The 25,468-nt window shown below is 37.0% G+C and overlaps 2 protein-coding genes across 4 annotated transcripts in view; one reads left to right on the top strand and one right to left on the bottom strand.

The window, feature by feature from the left end:
• The window catches only part of cpt1ab (carnitine palmitoyltransferase 1Ab (liver)), a 34,427-nt gene extending 20,536 nt beyond the window's left edge, over positions 1-13,891 (bottom strand). Inside the window, exons 1-9 of one of the 2 annotated variants that reach the window (XM_079603140.1) lie at positions 13,758-13,891; positions 8,221-8,401; positions 7,817-7,959; positions 6,641-6,812; positions 6,184-6,285; positions 5,912-6,049; positions 5,674-5,751; positions 4,045-4,152; positions 519-606 (exon numbers count right to left, since the gene is read on the bottom strand). In XM_079603140.1, coding sequence (XP_079459266.1) covers positions 519-606; positions 4,045-4,152; positions 5,674-5,751; positions 5,912-6,049; positions 6,184-6,285; positions 6,641-6,812; positions 7,817-7,959; positions 8,221-8,361 — 970 coding nt within the window. In that variant the 5' untranslated portion in view covers positions 8,362-8,401; positions 13,758-13,891. The remainder of the gene's footprint in view (positions 1-518; positions 607-4,044; positions 4,153-5,673; positions 5,752-5,911; positions 6,050-6,183; positions 6,286-6,640; positions 6,813-7,816; positions 7,960-8,220; positions 8,402-13,757) is intronic. The other variant, XM_079603141.1, reaches the window with a different exon arrangement.
• A 2,753-nt stretch (positions 13,892-16,644) lies between these two features.
• The window catches only part of nap1l4a (nucleosome assembly protein 1-like 4a), a 28,499-nt gene continuing 19,675 nt past the window's right edge, over positions 16,645-25,468 (top strand). Inside the window, exons 1-6 of one of the 2 annotated variants that reach the window (XM_079603139.1) lie at positions 16,645-16,751; positions 18,984-19,030; positions 20,018-20,078; positions 20,265-20,424; positions 23,822-23,905; positions 24,062-24,193. In XM_079603139.1, the coding sequence (XP_079459265.1) occupies positions 18,997-19,030; positions 20,018-20,078; positions 20,265-20,424; positions 23,822-23,905; positions 24,062-24,193 (471 nt within the window). In that variant the 5' untranslated portion in view covers positions 16,645-16,751; positions 18,984-18,996. The remainder of the gene's footprint in view (positions 16,752-18,983; positions 19,031-20,017; positions 20,079-20,264; positions 20,425-23,821; positions 23,906-24,061; positions 24,194-25,468) is intronic. The other variant, XM_079603138.1, reaches the window with a different exon arrangement.

The following is a 25,468-nucleotide window of genomic DNA, read 5'->3' as shown; positions in this document are numbered from 1 at the left end:
TAAGCAAAATAATAGATTATATGAATATATATTATATATTTATATATATAATTATTATGCATTTTTTAACTATTTAACTATTTCTTTATAATAAGCCAATATTTTATGTGCATCACTATTATCGACTAACAACACTCTAAAAAATCCTGGGTTGTTTCAACACAATTTTGGGTAAAATATGGACAAACCTAAATGTTGGGTTAAAAATGTAATTTAAAAATGTAACCCAATGGCTGGGTTTGTCCACATTTGACCCAAAATTGGGTTGAAACAATTCTCAATGGCCTAGGATCGAGGCATTTTAAAACTGACGCTGTCCGTCTCGACTGATTAATCATTAAATAATATGATATCATATAAATTATCCAGCCAATCAGCCAATAAAAAGCGTGTGTCAGTGGTCCACAGTAAGTCAATGCGCAGCACTATTCTCCTGTGCTGTTGTCCTGAAGCTGAGTCTGCATGTTTCTGGAGCGCGGGCGAGCTGCGGGTCGTGCCGGACGAGCCCCTCCTCTTACCTGTCTCAAGCCCGGGAATGCGGGACGAGTTAAACATCCGCTCCCACTGTGCCGAGCACAGCGGCACTCGCTTCTCCAGCAAGTATAACTGTGCATGTGGTGTGTGAGTACACATAGCAAACACAGCAACGTCCGGGTGCGAGGAACAAAACAGAAGATCGTTATGAGGGTTTCACAGTCATGCAGACATAGTAGAGAGAGAGAGAGAGAGAGAGAGAGAGAGAGGGGGGGGGGGGGGGGAGGAGAGAGAGAGAGAGAGAGAGAGAGAGAGAGAGAGAGAGAGAGAGAGAGAGAGAGAGAGAGAGAGAGATGAGAGAGAGAGAGAGAGAGAGAGAGAGAGAGAGAGAGGCAGGCATGACATGACAAACATGGGTCTACTGATTTGGTCATTATACAGAACAAGTTAATTTAACAAAACAAAATCAACATGCAATAAAACAAATTTGACATGAAGTAGGAGAGACAAAAACATTCTTATATGTAAGGAATAATTGACGACAGGCCGTTGAATTATTAGAAAAATAATGCACACCCGAGGTGGTAATGCGTTCACGACGCGAAGCGGAGTTACACCTCGGGTGTGCATTATTTTTATAATAATTCAACGGCCTGGAGTCAATTATTCCGCTTATACTACAGTTACCACACCTCGAAATATTGTTCAGATGACGTATTTCAAGACGTTTGTAAAGTTTTTGTTATTAAAACGCTCTTGTATGTAGGACTAATTCCTTGCGCATCTAAACTCATGCTCCGTTGCTGATTCCAGAACGTCATTGTAGAGTTAGCGGCGGTTTGAGCCGCTGATAGCAGAGTAATGCTGGACACACACTTCACGATTATTCTCTGACTGTGAACGCAGCAGATTTTAAACACCGCTGTGAACACACACTGAACACGCGCGCATGATCAGTCATAATATCAAATTACATTCATAACCGGCCTTAGAGAGAAGCATGTGTGTCAATATTATTATTTATTTATTAATTCAATTCGTTTTAATTAATTAATTAATTCTTTTTTTCTATTAGTGACAGTAGACTAGACTAATACATGAAACACAAAGCCCTTTTAACAAGTATAGGCCTATCAATAATTATTTATTTGTTATATTATCTGCAATAATTACGAAAACCCGTGCAGCAGGACTATCAATTTATTTAAATATTCAGTTTAATTTTCTATTGATTATGTACAGGACTGTATACTTTATTTATTAAAATTAAACTGCATGTTTCCATTGATTGTGAAGTTAGACATTGAACATCGCAGATCAAGCGCATGCGGCTGCAGTTTTTCTTGTTATGAATTGTATCCTATTTCCCGTTATTACAGTGAACTACGCGCAGTGATATGGAGCTGTAATGCGGTCAAGACCTGCCGGAACTACTTTAGCCGTGCGGTTCCCTGAAAATAATTGCACACCGTAGAACGTTTGTCAACCAATCAGATTCAAGCATTCAACGGCCCTGTAGTATAAAACTATATATAGCACGTCTGCAAATGTGTATTGATTTTACTCAACAGTTCAATAAATAAGAAGTTACTATTGTATTATATTTTAGACACAATGTTGAAATATTTACGGTTATCACAATATACAGTGACTAATGGCAAGATTTTGGCCACCTCAAATGAGCAACATTGCCTTTTACAAAATCTATCTACAAATAAAAGCAAAAAACTAACAAACTAGCCCAAGCCTCATAATTTCCTTCTGTGAAGTCAAAGACCTCGTGATCATTAAAGCTCAATTTACAGAAGTTAATGTTTCATCTGGAAGTTCTGAGCAGTGCTTTTACCGCCACTGACCCATACATTACCCTGACCTATGAAAAACATTAACAATCCAAGAGAACGAACTATACGTAAGGGAATAGATCACCCAAAAGAGGCACGTTTAAAAAGACCAACATTTAAACCTGGCCCATTATGACTGGTCAGTAAAACCAATGTCCTTTAACATCATTCATAACAGAATAATGTGAATATGATTGAGGTTTTTTTTGGCACAATTCACACAATTCGCCTTTGGCTAAGCCACGCCCTAGAATGTAGATTGACCAATCACAGTGCAGCCGAGAGCGAGCTCCACAGCGGTCCGACACTTCTTCACAGCGCTCCATTGACTTTAACACAGGCGTCTCGTATTTTTGGTCTCGGCAGGCTATTACCGTCGTGGTTTTATCAGAAATATGGTTAAACGTTGTGCCTGGGGCATTTGTAACACAGATACGCGTTTCCCAGAGAGGTTGGAGGGGGGGTCCGTTTTTTCCCTTCCCAAAACCGAAGTCAAATCCTGACAAGTGTCGTCTTTGGATTAAACTGTGTGGACGTCCTCAGTCAGCGAAACCCCTCAAGATCAACAACACACTTTTGTCTCTAAGATACATTTAGCTTTTAACTTTACTGTGAAGTTAAACTAGTTAGACAGTTTTATGCTGGTTTAGGTCATGATTTCGGTTCTCTACCCTAATTGTTGATACGCTAGCACACGCTGCTAATAAACACAACTTTATACTCTCGTAACTGTTAGACCGTTTGCTTTGTAATAACGATTATAGAAGTGAATAGAGACCCAGCTCTGCATGAACAGTGTTGCTCCTGATATTGTGAGTCCCAGCCTCCGTCTCCATTAGGATATGCGCTGGTTCATTTATTGACTGTGACCGTTATGCTTTTGCTTCTATTTGGATCTTGTTGTTGCTTGCGTTTATGTCTTGAATATATCGTTCGAACGCACACTGCAGCCCCTTCTGCCTACTTCTATCGGACACTTTATTTGCTGCTTTATAAAAGTTTGATAAAAATTCCAGCAGGAAGAGCCATCACAGCATAAGCCATGTTGATACCAAACCAGAGCCCAGATGAAGTTGACGGACGTAGCAACAGTAACTAATGGGGGCGGGGCTTAGCCAAAGGTGAATTGTAACAGCAATTGTATGACTTCAAAAAGCTTGATAAATACATGTCATGAGTCATATTGACTAGTTCCATGGTGTTTTTTGGTTATTTATGGACAATGAGTTGTATGGAAAACAGCGGCTTGGACATTCGACAAAATATCTGTGTGTTCCACAGAATAAAGAAAATCATGCAGGTGACAAGAGAGCGAAGTGCACCACAAATATAACAATAACGGCACAGACTATACTATATTGTTGGGGAAAAAAAAAGTGTCTAGCTGATGAACGATACAAATAATGATAGCCAATCCGGCTTTAAAGAGCTTGAGCATTTAAAGCGGCAGATGACATAACTGCAGCATATGCTTATTATAAAAAGAACAATATTGTGCGTTGGTGTGGACATTATCGTTATAGTCATCTTTATAGTTATCGTTCTTGGTGTGAACGGGGTTTTAAAGTGGATATTCTTCAAGCAGACTGTGGTAAAAGTGTGTGGTTTCCTTCATCAGTGGTAAAACTAAGTCATTATCCTTGAATAGAACGATGGTAAAAAAATTATGTATTGATTTAATGTAAAATGCAATATGCTTGTGTTAAAGAGTTTTTTGAGGACTCACTGGTTTGATCTGCGCTCTGTCCAGTTTTCTTCTGTACATCATGAGTGCGTGGATGGAATTGCCAGCACGGGCAGCTTGGATGGAAGTCGGGATCACATACAGGAAGTCCTGATAAAGACAGAAAGTGACATTCACTCTACTGAGATGTTGCCATTGAACAGTGTTACTGTACGTTCACACCGGACGCGAATAGCGCGTCAAATTCGCGCCTGCCGCGTCTAGTTTGAAGCTTGAACATTTTGAATGCATTCGCGCGTCCGAGGCGAAATCCGCTTCTTCTGGGAGAGGCAAGTGCTAGGCGGGAAATTTAAAAATACTACTGTTATTGTGTCACGAAATGTAGTTTTAAGAGTTGTTCAGTCGAGAATGTAGTTGTTTAAAGCTCAAATCTGTGGTTTGTTTATAAAGATAGCGCCTATTTAAAAAATTTGATCTGACGTTTCGGAGTTGTGAGATCCAGGCGATCACCGGGCGCTCGCGCTCATGTAACCCGCCTGGAGCAGCCTCACCTCGGCTAGCCCTCCTGACGTCTGCTGCTGGTAAACCAGAAATGTTTAAATTCACAATCTATAGCTTCGGTTCTTTTATATGAAACATATAAGTTAAAATACATTAATGACTTGTTATACACAGGTTTCTTGTATACAAACAATACCGAATGCGCGCGCATCCAAGAGGCAAGACCGCTATATGTTATGCCGAGTTCTGTAAAAGAACATTGTTCAAGTTTTCAGTGTCACATTCATAGTTAACATCTGAACAATGTCGTTCCTTCTTTCACACGGGCATTTAGTCATTACAAAATAATTTATTGAGGTCAAACATATAATAAGTTATTGAGGCCAAACATTTAAAATGACATTATAATCTGAAAATCGGGCCTTCCCCCGTTTATCACGTCACTTCACCACGTGACAGCAGCAAGCAGGCTTCGATTGGTTAACGTGGCGCGAATTGACGCAGAAGTTCAGATTTTTCAACTCGGGCGGCAGACGCGAATTCGCGTCAAACGCGTGAATGCACAAAAAGCACTATATAAAATCATTCGCGCGTAACGCGCCAGACGCTCAATTCGTGCCATTCGCGCGAACTTGACGCGAATAGTGCATCAGGCGCGAGTGATTTCAATGTTAAGTCAATGCAAAGACGCGTTACGCGCGTAAAAAATTCCTGAGGCGCGAATGAGGCGTAGAGTGCGGCGCGGTAGACGCGAATACGCCTCATTCGCGCCGCAGGAATTTTTTACGCGCGTAACGCGTCTTTGCATTGACTTAACATTGAAATCACTCGCGCCTGACGCGCTATTCGCGTCCGGTGTGAGCGCACCATTATGAATTACAGTTATGAATGTATTACAGGAACGATCTCCCTTGAGCAACCTTGAGTTAAATTAGTTACAATCAACTTTCCAGTCACCATCTCTAAGCCTTAATCGCTACACTACACAAATTGGTGCCGTGACCCGGACGTCAGATATTAAAACAGTTTGTGCTACAATCAACATTTTTTAATTCTTTCATATTTTAACGGATTATTTTTGAGTTTCATCATCTTGAATATGTTTTTGAAAACTTGACTATTTATTTATTTCTAACAAAAAACAAATTAACAATTTCATAACAGCCTTACCATTGCATAGTAGTTGCTGTTGACCATGATTGGTCCTCGACCTCTGAGGTAAATATACTCTTCCCACCAGTCGCTGACCTGAGAGGATGACAGTAGAACCAAATCTCAAATAAAGATACATTAAGGTTCATAATTTAAGAAGCTTCATGCCATTTAGAAAGAAGTACGTAACGTTTAATGTTCCCCAAATCCCTCAAGAAAAGAGTTCCTTTGAATAATAGGCGCAGTGTGAACTTACGTAATTGGATGTCCACCAGGATTTGAGCTTCAAGTACCACTGCAGTCTGGGGCCCAAGTTCTTCTCAAAGTCCTTTGCCAACCCCTCCATACGTTTGTACTGTTCATCGTCCATCAGAGGACGAGCTGACTCAAGATACTGAAAAAAAAAACACAATATAGGTGTGAAGTTTTTATTTTTTATTTTTTTAATAAATAATGGTTAAAATGGTTGTCATATTTGATCTATTGATGAATTGGATCATTTTTAGACAATGAAAATGCTTGACTTACTCTTCTGACGGTGTCTTTTACAAGAGGCACTGGCAACCGCGGCAGTGAACTCTGGAAGCTGTAGAGCATTGGCTTTTGCCCAGAAAATAACTTCACCAATACCTGAGGTGATAATATTGGGTCACGAGTCAGACATGAGACAAGCATGAATACTTTCCATAGATGTGCTGTGCTGTCATGTTCTTTGGCAAGACATGTTCCAGTGAAATCAGAAGAGCAATGACACAACGACTTGGAGAACACTTCTAAAGAAACATGACATTACTGGAACAGTGCTGAAATTATGTTATAAAACAAATTCATTAAGACTTTGGACTCTAGATGAATATACATAGGAAATACAAAGCTGGGTTGAAGTGTTAAAAGAATAGTTCATATGGACAGAGTTTACAAAAATGGCTATATGTTTAGATAAATTATACTTTTAAGTGAAATTCTCCATCAGGGCCACACTCACCAGCCAAATCTTTGTTTTCAGGGATAAAGATCCATGGCGACTAAACATCCAGCCATGCCAGGACAGCAAGCACTTAAGGACGTTCCTCATAACGAAAGTCACAGTAATCCACAATCCTGTCCCAACCAGCACACCACCAACAATACGCTGCCCTTCTTCTGTTACGTACTTACTGCAGGCAAACACAGCTATTAGGTATTACCATAGTTTCCACCAAAATACTGAAAAATGCTGTAGTGGTTTTGCTTCCAGTACACTACTGTAAAATCATAATATTATACTGGATGTCATTTCATGACAGTGGTGGTAAATAAAGTTAATATATTTGATTAAAATAATACTTTAATATGAATTTCAGAGACATGGGATTGTTTGTTGTGTGACTGCTCATAAAGTAGGCGAGCAGACAGCGTGCGATACAGTAATAAAAACTGTTCAGGGAGTTACTTGTATAACATGAAGATAATAGATTAAAACAAAACTACAAACATAAATTGTAACCACAATATATCCCAAAACAAAACAAAACAAAACAAAACAAAACAATAAAACACTACAAAAAAGTACTACAAAGGAAACAATCAATTGTTTGCATATGACAGAGTGTCTGACAGATAGTTATAATCAAAATTATTCAACCCCCATTGCATATCAGGTTTATTGGCAAAATGTACAGACATTCTACTGTTTGCAATGAACAAATCAAACCAAAAATCATTTTAAAAGCTGTACACAACAAATATTTCAGGTGCTTTCCCCAAATTCAACTGAAAATTCGGCTTGTTGAGTGTCACGATGAGGAATGAGAGGCGAAATTTCCTCAGAAACGCTGCCAGAAGCTGGTGTCTGGTTATACATCTTGTTTTCAAAAGGATGTTCAATTAAGTACTAAAGATGCTTGCCATGAAGGGGTTGAATTGTTTTGAGACGGCAGAAGTCATTAAAAGTTGCATTCTCAGTTGAATTTGGGGAAACCACTTAACACATGTGTTGTGTTGAGCTATTTGTTGAGCTGATTTGTTCATTGTAAACATCTGAAAGTCTGTAAATTTCGCCAATAAACCTGATTTGCGATGAGGTTAAATAATATTTTGATTACAACTGTATTCTTTCTCCCAGTAACAATATATTGTTAATAACTACAGACTAACAGATGACAGTTTATCGGTGGGTTACCTGATTGGTAGGTGTGTCGACAGTTTAGTGAACATCCCAAGAGAGGGGTCTATTTTGGCATATTTGGTGGTGGACATATAACCCACCAGAACAACCAGGAGCCCTGAAGGACTTCCTGGATAGACCCCAGTCATGACACCATTCTACAGAAACACAGAATAATGTAATATTACAAATGTAATATTATAAATAATATAATATATAGGTCAAAATACAATACTAGTCTCAGCTTACATGGACAATATACAGTATATCACAGTTCTAATACTACTTTAAAACACAAACTATCCTCAAAAAATCAATTCAACTTTGAATTTTTCAAATTGACATTGCGAGTGCTGATTAGATATTCATGTACATTAACTCTTAAATCAATTCCAAAAGAAAGTCAGCTGAGAGGTCACCTTGAACCTGATGAACCTCTTCTTCCAGGAGTGAAGGCCTGACAGGTAGACCTGGCGCAAGGCCTCGTGGCACAGATGCAGGTCGATGCCATCAGGAGTGACGGTGAACTGGAAGGCCACCGCCTGGTGAGCTTCTGCCATGCTGACTGCACACTGTCACTGCCTCACTGAGTCAAAGAGCCTTTATAGACAAGAGACATAATAAAAGTTTTATTGGAGAGATTAGCTAAATGACTCACAATTTGCCTTTGGCTAAGCCACGCCCTAGAATGTAGATTGACCAATCACAGCGCAGCAAAGAACGAGCTCCACAGCGGTCCGACACTTCTTCACAGCGCTCCATTGACTTTAACACAGGCGTCTCGTATTTTTGGTCTCGGCAGGCTATTACCGTCGTAGTTTTATCAGAAATATGGTTAACCGTTGTGCCTGGGGCATTTGTAACACAGATACGCGTTTCCCAGAGAGGTTGGAGGGGGGTGTCCGTTTTTTCCCTTCCCAAAACCGAAGTCAAATCCTGACAAGTGTCTTCTTTGGATTAAACTGTGTGGACGTCCTCAGTCAGCGAAACCCCTCAAGATCAACAACACACTTTTGTCTCTAAGATACATTTAGCTTTTAACTTTACTGTGAAGTTACACTAGTTAGACAGTTTTATGCTGGTTTAGGTCATGATTTCGGTTCTCTGCCCTAATTGTTGATACGCTAGCACACGCTGCTAATAAATACAACTTTATACTCACGTAGTCCGTTTGCTTTGTAATAACGATTATAGAAGTGAATAGAGACCAGCTTTGCATGAACAGTGTTGCTCCTGATATTGTGAGTCCCAGTCTCCGTCTCCATTAGGATATGCGGTGCTTCATCTTTTGACTGTGACCGTTATGCTTTTGCCTCTATTTGGATCTTGTTGTTGTTGCGTTTATGTCTTGAATATAGCCTTCGAACGCATATCCCCTTTTGCCTACTTCTATCAGACACTTTATTTGCTGCTTTATAAAAGTTTGATAAAATTTCAGCAGGAAGAGCCGTCACAGCATAAGCCATGTTGATACCAAACCAGAGCCCAGATGAAGTTGACGGACGTAGCAACAGTAACTAAGGGGGGCGGGGCTTAGCCAAAGGTGAATTCAGAAGAATGTACTGACACTTTATAAATCATTATAATTAATGTAAAAAAAAACAACTGCTCCAAAGAACAATGATGTAAATCAGATGGTAATATCAAAGACTTTAGATATTACTATGAACTCATATTACTATGAATGGGAGAACCTAAAACGCAAAATATGGCGGAATAAGCCCCGCCTTCTACATAAAAGAGCCAATAGCTGATTGGTAAAGTCATTGTGCCAGTTTTTAATCCTGATTTAGAAACGAAATTTGTTGTTTGTCAGACTTCATTAGTGATTTCAAATATTAAATTTAAAAGTAGCCTAAGCTTGGTGAACAGCTTTGTGTTTCCCCATTAAAAGAGATAAGATCTTGCATGACTGAAATTGCATTTCAAAAATGGCCGCCGAGTAAAATTACTAGCCTCAAATGGACTTTGGTGATAAATAAAAATGCTTCTATAGTGCATTTTTAAAAATCTAATACAAACATTGTATTACAAATGATATCAAATTGAGTAGAATTAAAAAAATTAGCATTATTATAGATGGGACAACGACAAATATTGTAACATTATGTGGCATAAAGCCACCTAATGTGAATTTCACAAAATGTTGCCGTAATAAAACATTAGTTGTAATCTAATCACATTTGTATTAGTGTTCAGTGTGACCTCAAGCATTAACTGAAGACATAGAGCGGATTACAGAATGTGGTTTGTTCATGACCTCGGTAACTCATCCACAAGTGTTTGTATTGTAAACAACATGTAAATATAAAGATGCAGGGATGTTTGATAGGTCAAAATGACGTCTGACTTTTTGGAGAAATCATCATAAAATGAAAGTTTATTGAGGTTATGAATTGAGAAATAAAATTTGCCTTGACCTTTTGGGTAAGAGGTCTTTGTACCATTAAAACATCCTGCAATTTTCATAGCTTAAAATGTCCTCCTAATTATAAACAAAGTATTAATCAAATCTCGTTTTGATAGGCTGACGTGAAGTCACATGAGCAAATATTGAAGAACAGTTACATCATCACACCATAGGCCCCACCCACTGCCATTCAGTCATTTAAAGGGATAGTTCACCCAAAAATGAAAATAATTCATAATTTAATAACCCTCAAGCCATCCTATGTGTACATATGACTTTATTTTTTCAGCTAAACACAAACTAGGCTAAGTTATATATTAAAAAAATATCCTGGCTCTTCCCAGCTTTATAATGGGAGTGAATAGAGTTTTTGAAGCCCAAAAAAGCACATCCATCCATGATAAAAGTAATCCATGTGTCGGGTCAGAGGTCACTCATCCGCAGGAACTAGACCTGTTACCCGAAGAGAGTGATTATAGTTTATAAAGTTATAAATATGTAGATTTTTCTTTCGCTTCAGAAGGGCTTTGATAAAAAATAATGTTTTATTTTTTTGGGGAAAATCTATGGTGACAATCATATCTGGCAAAACGGGTTGTTATTACATAACTTGTAATTTTTGAAAGAAAGAAAGAAAGAAAGAAAGAAAGAAAGAAAGAAAGCAAATATACTTACACAAATATACTTTAGTGCCCAGTTGATTTTAGGTGGATTTGAACATTTTGAACACCATTAATAACCCTTTTTTTTAATTATTGTTTTCTTTTTGCATTCGTAGACAGTTCCAATACACTGATATATTTAAAGGAGAACTCCGGTCAATTTTTAACATTGAGCTCAATTTTTTGTAAATTTGGAGTGCTGTCAATACAGAGAACAACGACAAAAATCGGTGTTGCCTACACCGTGTTATCCTCTTTTTAAAATTTGCACCCTATTGACTTGAATGGGGTCTAATTTTAAACCTGCTTTTATTTCGATTGTCGAGTTCACGCGCGTGATCATAGTAACTAAACCTATGCACGTGAACTCGACAATCGACTACTTTGGACTTCGACCGAAAACAGGAAGTAAATACAGGTCTGTGTGCTGGCTGATATAACAACATTTTTATTCATATCTTTCACATCTACTGCAGTCAGATTCACTCGTGTTCACTCTGAAGGAATCACTCAACATGGCTGGGCACTTGTATGACACATCAAGGATGTTAAGAGGATAAAAGCAGGTTTAAAACTTGCCCCATTGAAGTCAACAGGGTGCAAATTTTAAAAAGAGGATAACACGGTGTAGGCAACACCGATTTTTGTCGTTGTTTTCTGTATTGACAGCACTCCAAATTTACTAAAAATTGAGCTCAATGTTAAAATTGACCGGAGTTCTCCTTTAATCTAAATTCCCAATTACATTGTCATGATGAATGGAGGCACAGAGATCCTGATAAGATACTTCACTTGGAGAAGCCTAATAAAGATATCCTTACAATCTAGACCTGACTTTTGGTTAACTTCCGAGGAACTTGGAAATAAAATTCAGGAGATTAACACTGTCTTCAGTGACCATAAAATGAACCATAGTTATCAGTCTTGAAGATAAAGAACATTTCAACTACTGGAAATTAGACAATTCACTTCTTGAATATATAAGAATAATGTTAAAAATAAGGATATGTTACAATAATGCTAAAATATAACAAGCTTATAATTGGGAAAGTATGGAATATGAAACTAGAAAATGTACAATCTCAAGAAGGAAATAGCCAAAGCTAAAAGAAACAGAAAATTATATGAATTTTAATTATACCTCATTAAATAATATAATTCTAAAGAAATTCAACATATGGTATGGCTAAAGAGAGAAGCTAAAAAAATATTTTATATCCTTAAATCTATTCGTTTAATCATTTGTATTCTTTGAAACTCTTTGTACTTATTTATAGACATTTATAGTCCAATCAATTCAATTCAAATGTTATGCTATTTGTTCATCATAATATTTGATTTGATGTAATTTATAAGTTATTGCCCTTGTGTGTTCAACAATAACATTGGCTTAACCAATTATGTGAATTTGGGACGGGTCTATCTGTTTGTCCAATCAATGGCAGACAGGACTGTTTGAATATTTAATAAAACAAATATGAACATCAAAAGGCAAGAATCAAAAAGTTCCATGACATAATGACAGTAAACTGTTCAGCAATGCTATTAAATCTGTAGTCTACTGTACATATTAATATAATCATAATAATAAATCAATATTATAAATGATATTACAGTGTTAAAGCAAACCTGTCCATACTTTATCAAAGGGACATACATGTAATAGTATTTCCATAAGGTCATTGTTAATTGTTTATAACATTGATACTATCATAATATAACGCGAATCTAATAAAGAATACCATGAAGGTCATATTTTGTCATGAGGTGCTATGTATGTATTAGCAAGTCATATCTCAGTCCCCCAGCAGTGGTGGTCACGTGATGCGCAGTGCAGATGGAAACATGGAAACTAGGGGAAAGGTCACGCGCGCGCGGGACTGTTGATGGTACGCGCTTCTGAACGCCATTATGGGTCACGTATCATTTAATAAGTTTGCATTATATATTCTGCCACAACGGGTACCGAGTTACTTTATAGTACAACAAAAGAGGAACTATCGGCTATATCTATTTGCATAGTTCCAAGGGACACTTCACTAAAATATGAAAATGCATAATTTAAGTTACTCAAACTAATCTTATTTCAAACCCATATGACTTGTATCTTCCGTGGGACACAAAATTAAATATTAGGCATGGTTTAGGGACTTTCCTTCCCTTCCATCACATCTATTTTGCTTACAATGAAAGTAAATGGTGACTGTCATATTTCCTTTTGTGTTTCCGGGGTTTGGATCAACAAGCTATGAGTGAGTAAATAATCATAGTATTTTAAATGTTGAATGAACTGTAGGCTATTCCTTATTTATAGCAATGGGCTATGTAGCCTATCATTAATATATCGAGCCTACATTAAAAAGTATAGCTCTGCGCAAAGATTTGTTGTGTTGTGTTATTTAATTCACACGTGACATTAGTAAACTATTTGTCCCAAATCGATAATAACTATGAAGCAATATCGGCATCACGTTGGCAAGTCCCGCTGATTATAGCAATCAACAACAACAACAACAACAAAATCAAACGAATTCCAACGCAACTTGCTTTGGCGAGATGCCCTCTCACACACACACACACACCTCGTCGAGCAACACTCACCAGGTGCTCTTGTGTGTCAGAAGAATGTCAACACACATGTATCTATAAACAAAAAAACTAATCGCACACCATAAATGACACCCATTAATGCTTTATTCAAAGAAAAACTGTGTTGCTGTCCGGTGTCACCTTGTGTTTTAAGTAGCACGTCAGTGTCATCGTACCGTAGAGGACAGGAATACAGCAGGCTGTGTGTGCGCGCGTGCACTTTCACCTACTTACTCCACATTCAATCTCATGCTGCGGCTTAAAGATATAGAGTTGATTTATTCTGGATTCTTACCTCCTTACGTCCTTTCCTGAAACACGGACGATGTGGATTACTGTGTCGCTGTAGGAGACGCGCCGGTTTGCCGCCGCCTGCTTTTAGTGTAGATATCATATGAATGAATGTAATAAGGGTAATTTAGCAAACCCGCCCCTCCACGTGACGCTGTGTGGAGAGCGGCGCGCGCGGCTAGTGCACAAGAGACTAGTAGTGAATGTAAATGTGACTTTTTTCCCCCACACATATATATATATAATAATGAACAGGGAAATGTAGAAATTAGCAAAAAGAAATAACAAACAGCCTGTCCCCATGGTAACGAAATCAACAGAGAAGCCAAACCGTGTTCAGGTGTGACTGAGTATAACAAGTGCAAAAGCAAATTTGATGTTTACAGTTCCTTGTTTTAGGAAGAACTTAGAAGAAGGATATAGGGCTGTCAAAAGATTAATCGCGATTAATCGCATCCAAAATATAAGTTTGTGTTTCCATAATATATGTGTGTGTACTGTGTATAATTGTTTATATAAAACACACATAATATCAGTGTGTGTGTAACATAATTATTTATATATAAATATATATATATAAACTAGGGCTGTGAAACGATTAATCGCGATTAATCACATCCAAAATAAGAGTTTGTGTTTACATAATATATGTGTGTGTACTGTGTATAATTATTTTGTATATATAAATACACACACATGCATGCATATATTTCAGAAAAATGTGTTATTTATATATAAAATATTTCTATTTATATATAATATAAATTATATAAAAATATATATGCAGTATATAAATGCAAATATTTCTCAAATATATGCATGCAGGTGTGTGTATTTATTTATACAAAATAATTATACACAGTACACACACATATATTATGTAAACACAAACTCTTATTTTGGATGTGATTAATCGCGATTAATCGTTTCACAGCCCTAATATAAACACACACAATCATGTATATATTTAAGAAAAATTGGTTATATTTATATATAATATAAATTATATAAATGTATATACAGTATATAAATGCAAATATTTCCTTAAATATATACATGAATGTGTGTGTATTTATACATAATAATTCTACACACACATATATTATGGAAACACAAACTTTTATTTTGGATGTGATTAATCACGATTAATCTTTTGACAGCCCTGCTAATATATACACAGTGTGTAATAAGGATGACTTAAACTTCCCTTACGAAAAAGAAGTTTATTCAAGTGTGCTATTATTATACTTCTTTTAAACTAAAAATAAGATAGGCTAGTATACGTTCAGTCTACTTTGAATAGCCTACTTCACAGAAATATACTTAAAATTGCGTTGACAGAATTTTCCGGCTATACCCATTGTTGGGAAGGTTACTTTTGAAATGTAATAGATTACAAGTTATTAAAATGTAATAAGGGTCATTCTGTGCCAAATCAACCATATTTCTGAAACTTCCCCAGCTCAAATATTTATTTTTTCTGTACAAAGACAAACATAAATAGTGATAGCCAAAACATTAAATGTCACAGATGTTTCTTAGAGTATTCACTATTTTGTAGAGGAGGGTCAAAATGAACATTTTCACCTGATATTTGAAAATTAGTGAATTAGTCTATTAGTAAAATCTGTTGACTTTAGCAAACTTTGCTGCATTATTTGCCAACAGTGACTGCTCAAAAATCTCAAAAAAGCACTTCTTGTGTTTTTTTGCCTAAAGAGTTTTGCCTGTAACTCAAGAAGTATTAAATAAATCTAGGATATGAAGATATAAAAGCCTACTTTTTAGCTGTTACAGGACAAAATGAAGGTCAAAAGAAGGTGTTGAAAGAACCAGTAAAACTGACAGAAATAATGCAATCGGTCAGTGTTCAACCGTGGATAAAACAGCATGTGAACAATGTCACGTATAGTAACGTTACATTTACCTCAGAAAAGCCATTCATTGCCCATAAACTATATTTAGTATGAAAAATTAACTCCAGAGAGGATCATTTTGCAACAAAATAACTATTTTACATATTTATTATTACATTCTTATTATTCAACATTTTTATTATTATTATAAAATTATTATTAGGCTAAAAACAGTTAATTAACCTAATTAACATGTGCTTTTAAATATGATTGCAGAACATTATTTAGTTATATGTTTTATTTGAACATTGATGGATCAAAAGATTTTGTGGGAAAATACATGATTGTTGGATGAAGTGAAGTGGTTTGTTTCATTTGTTGATTAAAGAGCTATAAGTTCACTTGCAGTAAACTAAAAACATTGTAAACTACTTGTGTACTTAAAGTTTACTACTGTAACTTTTAAAGTATATTTGTATACAATAAAAGTGGGCAAATAGTCCCAAGAATTGAAACAGTACACTTACAAGTATACTTCTAGTACATTGATAGTATACTTACTACATAACGTATACTTAAATATACTTGAACTTTACTAAAGTAGGCCTACTGAATAAAATTAACTTGAAGTATAGGCTACTTATATTTCGTAAGGGTTGACTTAACTTCACTTAACGCTTTACATGACTACACACTAATCATTCTGTTAGCATTTTAAATGCATATATCGTGAAATACAAGCTAAATAGTTTATGAAGTGAAAGTTCAAGCATTTAGGACGCAGAATTATAAATTAATAGTTGCTGGTCCTGCACAACAGGACATTACACTCTATTATCTATCAAGTATTATAGTAGGGCATTCATAAAGCATTATTTGTAGTTATTACTCAATAGGTAATAAAATAGTAGGCTATCGATTCGAGTATGCTACACGGTACACACACTGCAACATGCGCTCCTCTGACGAACTGAGACAGTCGCAACCAATGAGGTTTCGCAATACAAAGGCCCGCCTCTGATTGGCCAGTGCACGTGACCAATGACAGCCAGTCGTCCAATGAGAGTTGAGGATGATGCGACATGCCATCGCACTTCTCCGTCTGCTAGAAGCGTGAGGACGGTCTGGAGCGGAACGTGGGGGTAAGTCAAAGAAAACATTTTTTTATTTTATTATCGCGATTAGAGCTGAAGCCTCGTGGTTTGGAAATAGTCTATGTGGTTTTAAAGAGCTATAACGACTTCGTCCCAAGACTTTATAAGGTTTGAAACTGAGGTGTTGAGAGATATGCATGCTGCACATGTGCATTGGGACATTTAACTGCCATTAACACATGCATGACAGCACAGTGACAGCAACAAGACATGCAGCTCCTCTGGTGTGTTACAGCTGCTCAGGCTTCTTCTTTTACCAGAGTTTTTCTTCAGGTAGTTTTTCCCAAATAAAACACACACACAGACAAACTAATAGACAAGTTTACATTGATAAAATCTAATTATCAGTTTATCATAAATAAAGAAAAAGACACTTAAGGGTGTGTTTAATAACTCATACGATATGTATTTCTGTGTGATGCACACTTCGTGTTATGATTGACAGCTATGATTAACTGATCCACTTGTTTTCCAAACCACTCCTATCATAATAATCCTCATCACCTACTTCAGTAATTCAAGCCATACTGGTGTTAGTCATACTTGTTTTACGTGATTTCTACGTCTTATTCTCTTTGAGCTTTGGTAAGGGGTGTCCGAAATGCAACTTTATGCACAACTGCCAGCCTGCATGAGATGTTCTTAAAGGGATAGTTCATCCAAAAAAAAAAGTTTATCCTGTCATTATTTACTTCCAAACTTTGGAGAACTTAGTGAAATCTGAGCGATTTCTGTCCCTCCATTGACAGCTACGCAACTACCACTTAGTGATTGTAAAACGAATCTATATGAATATGAAATAAGACTTTTATTCCCATAAACATTAGTCAGCGTCAGCGAACATAAACAGAAGCTCAACCGAACCTGCTTGACACACAAGAATTAACCTCATTGGTTCTTGCTAAAGCTCAAACGTGCTGCGTAACACGAGAATGAACCTCATTGGTTCTTGCTAAAGCTCAAACGTGCTGCGTAACACGAGAATGAACCTCATTGGTTCTTACAGAAACTCAAACGTGCTGCGTAACACGAGAATGAACCTCATTGGTTCTTGCACGTCAAGCTAAATTGCTTGAGCCTCTTTTTACCACAACTGATGTGTGCGTTGATGAATGTTTATATGTAAATAAAAGCCTAAATTAAATCTGTTCATAATATAAAGCGATCGAGTCTCTTCAGAAAAGTTGGACTAAACTGCTCGATACATATTGGATTAGTTTTACGATCTCTTTATGAACTTTTTGAAGCTTTAAAGTGGTAGTTGCGGTGATTGTCAATGGAGGAACAGAAAGCTCTCAGATTTCATCAAAAAGAAGATGTTTCGAAGATGAAAATGTCTCATCTTTCATCAGGTTTGGAAAGGACATGAGATGTGACAGGGTGAGAAATTAATGACAGAATTTTCATTTTTGGGTGAACTATCCCTTTAAGACTCTAGAGACGCAAGCAACTTCAAATACCTGTTTGCTGCTCAACCATGGCTCTTTATTTATCTCCCTTTTTAATACAATTAATTTGTTTGACAGAAACTTCCCTTAAAGGTATAGTTCACCCAAAAAATTATTTACTCACCCTCAAGTTGTTCCATCCAAACCTGTATACATTTCTTTCTTCTGATGAACAAAAGAGAATATATTTCGAAGAATATGTTGATGGACCCCATTGACTTCCATAGTATGGAAACAAAATACTATAGAAGTCAATGGGTTCCATCAACTGTTTGATTACCAACATTCTTCAAAATATCTTCTCTTGTGTTCATCAGAAGAAAGAAATTAATTCAGGTTTGGAACAACTTGAGGGTGAGTAAATGATGACAGAATTTAACTTTTTGGGTGAAATATCCCTTTAATGAGCTTTTAACTGACCGAGTTCCTCTGTGCTCTAGCTAAATCACTCACAAATCTTTTGATAGTTTGATATTCTCTCTTCAGTTTTCACAAAATATTGCACCATTTCATCATGCCTTCATCTTCAGAAAGATCTTTTTAAGTAGGTTTTCCATTTGCCTAAGCAGACCTGGCAAACCTCTCTGATATTGATACCAGTAACCAAAAGATAAGAGGAATAAAACAAACAAACACACACTTTCTTTGAAAAACTAAAATCTGAATGTTTATTTTACTGTAATCTTACTCGTATGTCACTTGCATAATAATTTGGATGCCAAAGTAAGCATGCCACTTACTTGTCTTCATTTTTTCTTTCTTTGATAAATAGCTGAGGAGTGAAAATGGATAAAAAAAATGAAAAGAGTGAAGCCAAAGGTAGGTTTTTAGTGTTGTGTGTGTGTTACTTTATATAATCTAAAATTATTCAACCCCATTGCATATCATGTTTATTGGCAACATATACAGACTTTCTGCTGTTTGCAATGAACAAATTGAAAAGTAATTGAAAATACACAACAAATGTTTCAAGTGGTTTCCCCAAATTCAACTGAAAATGCAACTTTTAATGATTATTCAACCCCTGAAAAGAATCCCTCAAAACAGCACAAATCTGCAGAACAGGTTTTGTCTCAAGCACACCTGATGCAACTAATCAAGGGCTTCATTAGTTGCACCAGGTGTGCTTAAGCTAGAACACATGAAATATCTGAACTGGCTCGGTTTGTTGAGTGTCACGTTTGACTGCATGTTAGAAATATGTTTTAGTGAAAAGAATGGTCCAAAAAGTTAAGAGAAGATATCATCGCCCTTCACAAACAAGGAACAGAATACAAAAAGATAGCGAAGGAAGCAGTACAATCGTTTTTAAATCCATAAACTCCTTTTTAAATCAATATTTTGTCAAATTATTGATTTATTTGGTAGATAGCCATGTAATAAGCGGGATAATGAATAGCAAGGCGGTTGTTATAGCGAATACAACCCGCTTCGCGTCGGGGTCCCGATCAGCCTGTCGGGGTTATATTCGCTATAACAACCGCCTTGCTATACATTATCCCTTACATATACATATATATATATATATATATATATTTTTTTTTTATTATATTTATATATATATATATATATATATATATATATATATATATATATATATATATATATATATATATATATACTAAATTATTCAACCACTAAGATAATTTTATTTGTGTGTTTCCCAGAAAGAAGCATATTTTCTTTACCAAAAAACTTATAAGAATTTACAATATTTTATAAAAAAAATAAAATGTAAGCAGTAATTATACAGATATCTCCATGACTGCTGTACATATGAGATAATTTCTTTCATTTTTTTTCAAGGGAAAGGAGGAAATAAACCTTCTCAGTCTGACAAACCAGAGGGCTTTTTACAAGTAGAAAGGTATGAAGCAATTTTATCCTCATGATTTTTAAAAAAGCAAAGATGATAAATAAAATCACAGATTTCTATTTGGGGGCTCAAATTCTGTATTTGATAAACCTAACATTTTGTTACATTTCTTTTGTACAATATCTGTGAAGTTTCGAAAACTTGTGCTTAGTAAACAATGGGAATCTTTCTGTCTAGAATACCGAATTTCAACCTCCTGCCCAAGACCGTGAAGAGAAGAGTTTATGCCCTGAAGAGGCTCCAGCTCCAGAGTGCCAACATAGAGGCGAAGTTCTACGAAGAGGTCCATGAGCTCGAGAGGAAGTATGCTGGGCTTTACCAGCCTGTGTTTGACAAGGTATGCAAACGAATCTCTGCAGTACCAATTATCTGTTTAAACCAATGTTGTTTTCGTCAACGATGACGATAACGCAATTATTTCGTTGACGCACCTTTTTTTTATGACGATAACGTTACGATGACTAGCTAAAAATGGCTCTAAGGTGACTAAAACATGACGAGGCGTTTTCGAGTTTTCGTTGACGAGACGAGATGGAACGAAAATGATTATAAGTCTGACGTTCACAATGTCATTTCTGCCTATTTTGCGTGAAATCGGTCTGTTTTGAGCTAAAAAAAAAAGTATCAGCAATGCCGCATTCTAATCGTTGTTGTACGATGTACGATCAATAATGAAAAAAATCCCATAATGTACGATAATTTCAGAATTGCCCGCAAATCTGAATCTCTCGGAATCTAGATAGAGCGAGCAAGAGCGCGCATGTGTAGCGCGCGCACAGTAGAGAAAGGGAGCGAGAGACCTTGCGTGTGTGTGCTAGTGTGCGTGTGTGCCTCACGAAGCGCATGTAAGGACCCAACCAATCGAATTATTCAGAAAGTCTAGTTTATTATGCAAAGGTTTTAAGGTTAACTGTTGTTTTATGAATTGCAACTTGCTGCAACCTGTCAAACCTAAGCCCATTTCCAATACTTTTTAACCTAAATTAATTTATTAAAGACTACTTTTTTTCTTTCTTTTTTTTTACTAAAATTGACTAAAACCTTTTTGTGTTTTCGTCGACTAAAACTTGACTAAAACCTTTTTGCGTTTTCGTCGACTAAAACTTGACTAAAACTATCAAGTTTATAAGTGACTAAAATGTGACTAAAACTAAAAAGCATTTTCGTCAAAAAGACTAAGACTAAGACTAAAACTAAAAGGGCTGCCAAAAACAACACTGGTTTAAACGCGCTCGGTGTAAGTTAGGTCGGAGCTGGTTTACTTAAAGTCTCCCGGTAGTCAATCATTGTATCCCTTAAAACTCATCTTTGATCACCAAAATGACATACCGTAAAACTTCAAATAATAGCCGAGTCCCAAATAAACGCCGGTCTCCTTTACACGCCTGGTGTGGCTACAGGTTTGGATAAATAAAGGCCGGTCTCAAATAGAGGCCGGGTCTGTTTTTTAGTTTCGGGTTGTATTTAATCTTCTAAAACCTGATCGTCTGATTAAGCCAGTTCTATGGTGCAGATTGGGCACGCAAGAGAGCCCTGCGCATTTGGGCGGGAGCTGTTAGCGCTAGTAAGGCAGGCAGAGAGAGTTAGCGTCTTTGACAACTCGAGGTATCGCACACCGGATGAGAAGCGCCGCGTCTATGACAACTCGCGTTATCGCACACCAGATGAGATGTCTTTTTACTCATCTAGTAAATGCATCTTGATTTAAAGGTGCCCTAGAATGTGAAATTGAATTTAACTTGCCATAGTTAAATAACAATAGTTTAGTACATGGACATGACATACAGTGAGTTTCAAACACCATTGTTTTCTCCTTCTTGTTTAAATCTCGTTTTTGAAAAACACCCCTGAAAAACGGGCGAATCTCCACATAACACCTACTGTGACGTAACCGATGGGATCATTAATATGTACGCCTCCAAAATTTGCATAAGCCAAGCCCTTTCAGAGATACGGTGCTACACAGAACTGCGCTGCGCAGGTGAAGCACACACGCACACAGACACACACACACACGCACGCACGAACGAACGCACATACACACACGCACACACGTGACTGTTAAGTTCGTACTGAAAATAATGAATAAACTTACCACTCCGAAACGTCCATTTGCATTCTACAAACAACCGCTTGTTCCTCAAACTCTGCATCGTCGTCTGAAACCGGCTCAAACATATACAGTTGTTCACCGAGGCCGTTTCTCAATACAAAGTACGCCAACTTCGGACTTGCGTCCTTGGTAGTTCAGACTTGCCAAGTTCGACTTAGGAGAACGAACTCCCGAGGACGAGAGGACGCAAGTCCGGTTATTCTGCAAATGGGACAGCGGCGTTCTTGATCGCGTCACTCAGCACGCTCTGGCTACTCCGGTTATCTCTTTATGTATATTTTAGGCAACAATAAAACGAAATATGGTATAAAACAACACTCTGCCTCTTTTCATTTAAAAAAAAAAATCTTAAACACATTAAATGGCCACACAAATGTGGTTCAGGCAACGTGTACATTGATTATCTTCACTGCATATATTTATAACAACACGAAATAAAACGCAACCCTGCTTCTTTTTGTTTTCATTTAAAAAATATGAAACATTATTGAACATTAAAACTGACATTTAAAAAACAGAGACGAGGTTGTGTCATTTTATTTTATTATACATGTACAGTGAAGAGAATGTATAATAAAATAAATATAAAAAATATTATATATATTTTAAAATATATAACTGTCAGCCTAAAATAAAATTACACAATTGACTCTTTTTGTTAAATGTCCGTTTTAATGATCTGATATCCAGTATAAAAGTATAAGTAAATAAAAATAAATAAAGCAAACAATTTAGTCAAACATAAGTCAGCTTAAAATAGCCTATAGCTCAAGTTAAATAGCCTAAATATATACAATTATGAAACTTCACTTTGCCCTCAGCCAAAACGAGTTGCCATGGAACAAATTATAGATTAATGAGACCAAAGATCGCCCGTTAGATATACACAAGACAAATAATATCTCATGTTTAACCACTAGACTAGAGACACCAGAGCCCGCGGCAAACATCAGAAGCACTAGCCGAGGAAAAGCTGGTCCAGTCGGGGTTATTGAGCGCTGAACGCCCGGTGATCGCCTGGATCTCACAACTCCGAAAACGTCAGATATATTTTTCAAATAGGCGCTATCTTTATAAATAAACCACAGATTTGACCTTTAAACAACTTCATTCTCGACTGAAACACTCTTAGAATTACATTTCTAACTTTTGAATTGGGACAGTACTTGGGCAGCGACTGATGACGTTTCACAAGTCCACAAGAACACAAGTACAGACAAGAACGCATATTGAGAAACGGCCCGAGTCTCTCCATTTGCACGTCGGACCTGTTTGCTGTGACTCTCTGAGCTCTTGTAATGAGCCCGCAGTGAAAGAGCCAATCAGAGCAGAACTCCTCATTACTATTCATGACCCTTCCAAATAAGGTAAAAACAGACCATTTCATTCTAGGGCCAATTTATAGCGTTGGAAATTGACCTGTAAAACCTTTTCTGGACATTTTAAATGGCTTTTTAAGCCACAAACCCTCTATGTAGATATCAGGGACAAAATTTAAATATTATTTCAACACATTCTAGGGCACCTTTAAGAATTTTTCGATATTTGGACTGGAAACTACACTAAAATACTAAGTAAGAAAAGCATTTTTTGCAGTGTAACACAATGCTTCTGTGTTCAGAGACGGGAGATTGTGACTGGTGCTGTTGAACCCACAGATGAGGAATGCGAATGGCAAAGTGACAAGGAGGAAGAGGAGCTTGCTGTAAGTTGATATTTGTGAGAATCCTGAAACCACATCATATCACTTGCAAATCCCTATTTTCTTGGCAAACCAGTCTATGGAAGCGCTGAGCTATTGAACTTCTCATTAAAGATTGTGTGCTAATGTTCGATTTTCTAAACCGGTTTACACCCACAGGCAGATTTGCAGAAAAAAGCTGCTCTGGAGGAGAAGCAGGAAGACTCAGCCGGCGCCGTTGATCCGAAAGGAATCCCGGAGTTCTGGCTCTCCATCTTTAAACATGTGGATATGCTTGGAGAAATGCTGCAGGTGAACTTTCACATCACTTCTCCTTAAAGGAGAAATCTTTTTAAAATTTGCACCCTGTTGACTTCAATGGGGCAAGTTTTAAACCTGCTTTTAGCCTCTTAAAATTACACATTAAAGGAGAACTCCGGCGCAAAATGAACCTTTGGTCTAATTACACATTGTTACCTAGTCAACCGTTATCTGAGATTTGTTTTCATGATTATCGAATGTAAATAGTTTTATCTCTAAAAACAGTTTAGCCTATAACGCTAGTATAACGCTAGTGTATAGGGCATAGAGGAATGACAAATAAAAATCGCTTGTTAATACCACTAACAAGGCTCAAAATAGCCCCACACTAACACGGTAGCATAATGAGGGTCCCTACATGCAAACCGAAGCATTGAGAACTGTGTAAGTGTCCAGACAGTTTAATAAGAAGATATTTTATACATACAGTCAACTTCGCGTAGCCATCTTTGAAACACAGACTCTATCAGTCGATCTCCGAACGCCGATCCAAATGCGCTGAACTGTGTAGAATCTCATATGGTCCAGCGCATTTGGATCGGCGTTCGGAGATCGACTGATAGAGTCTGTGTTTCAAAGATGGCTACGCGAAGTTGACTGTATGTATAAAATATGTTCTTATTAAACTGTCTGAACACTGTCAAAGTTCTCAATGCTTCGGTTTGAAGGTAGGGACCCTCATTATGCTACCGTGTTAGTGTGGGGCTATTTTGAGCCTTGTTAGTGGTATTAACAAGCGATTTTTATTTGTCATAACTCAATGCCCTATATACTAGCGTTATACTAGCGTTATAGGCTAAACTGTTTTTAGAGATAAAACTATTTACATTCGATAATCATGAAAACAAATCTCAGATAACGGTTGACTAGGTAACAATGTGTAATTAGACCAAAGGTTCATTTTGCGCCGGAGTTCTCCTTTAATGTGTCATACAAGTGCCCAGCCATGTTAGATGATTCCTTCAGAGTGAACACGAGTGAATCTGACTGCAGGAGATGTGAAAGATATGAATAAAAATGAGTTCTATCAGCCAGCGCACATACCTGTATTTACATCCTGTTTTCGGTCGAAGTCCACAGTAGTCGATTGTCGAGTTCACGCGTGATCATAGGTAACTAAACCTATGCGCGTGAACTCGACAGTCGACTACTAGTATTATTACTACTGTGAGGACATTGCAGAAATCAATGATGGCTGCTTTGACCCTTTGCACAAAGGGTTGATGTGGTTTACACAGGATGTGGTCTTTGTGACAGGAAGACCTT

This window comes from Phoxinus phoxinus (genome assembly GCF_949152265.1).
Source record: "Phoxinus phoxinus genome assembly, chromosome: 25".
Lineage (NCBI taxonomy): Eukaryota > Metazoa > Chordata > Actinopteri > Cypriniformes > Leuciscidae > Phoxinus > Phoxinus phoxinus.
Note: the sequence above shows the minus strand (reverse complement) of the source record. Positions and strands in the feature narration are given on the sequence as shown.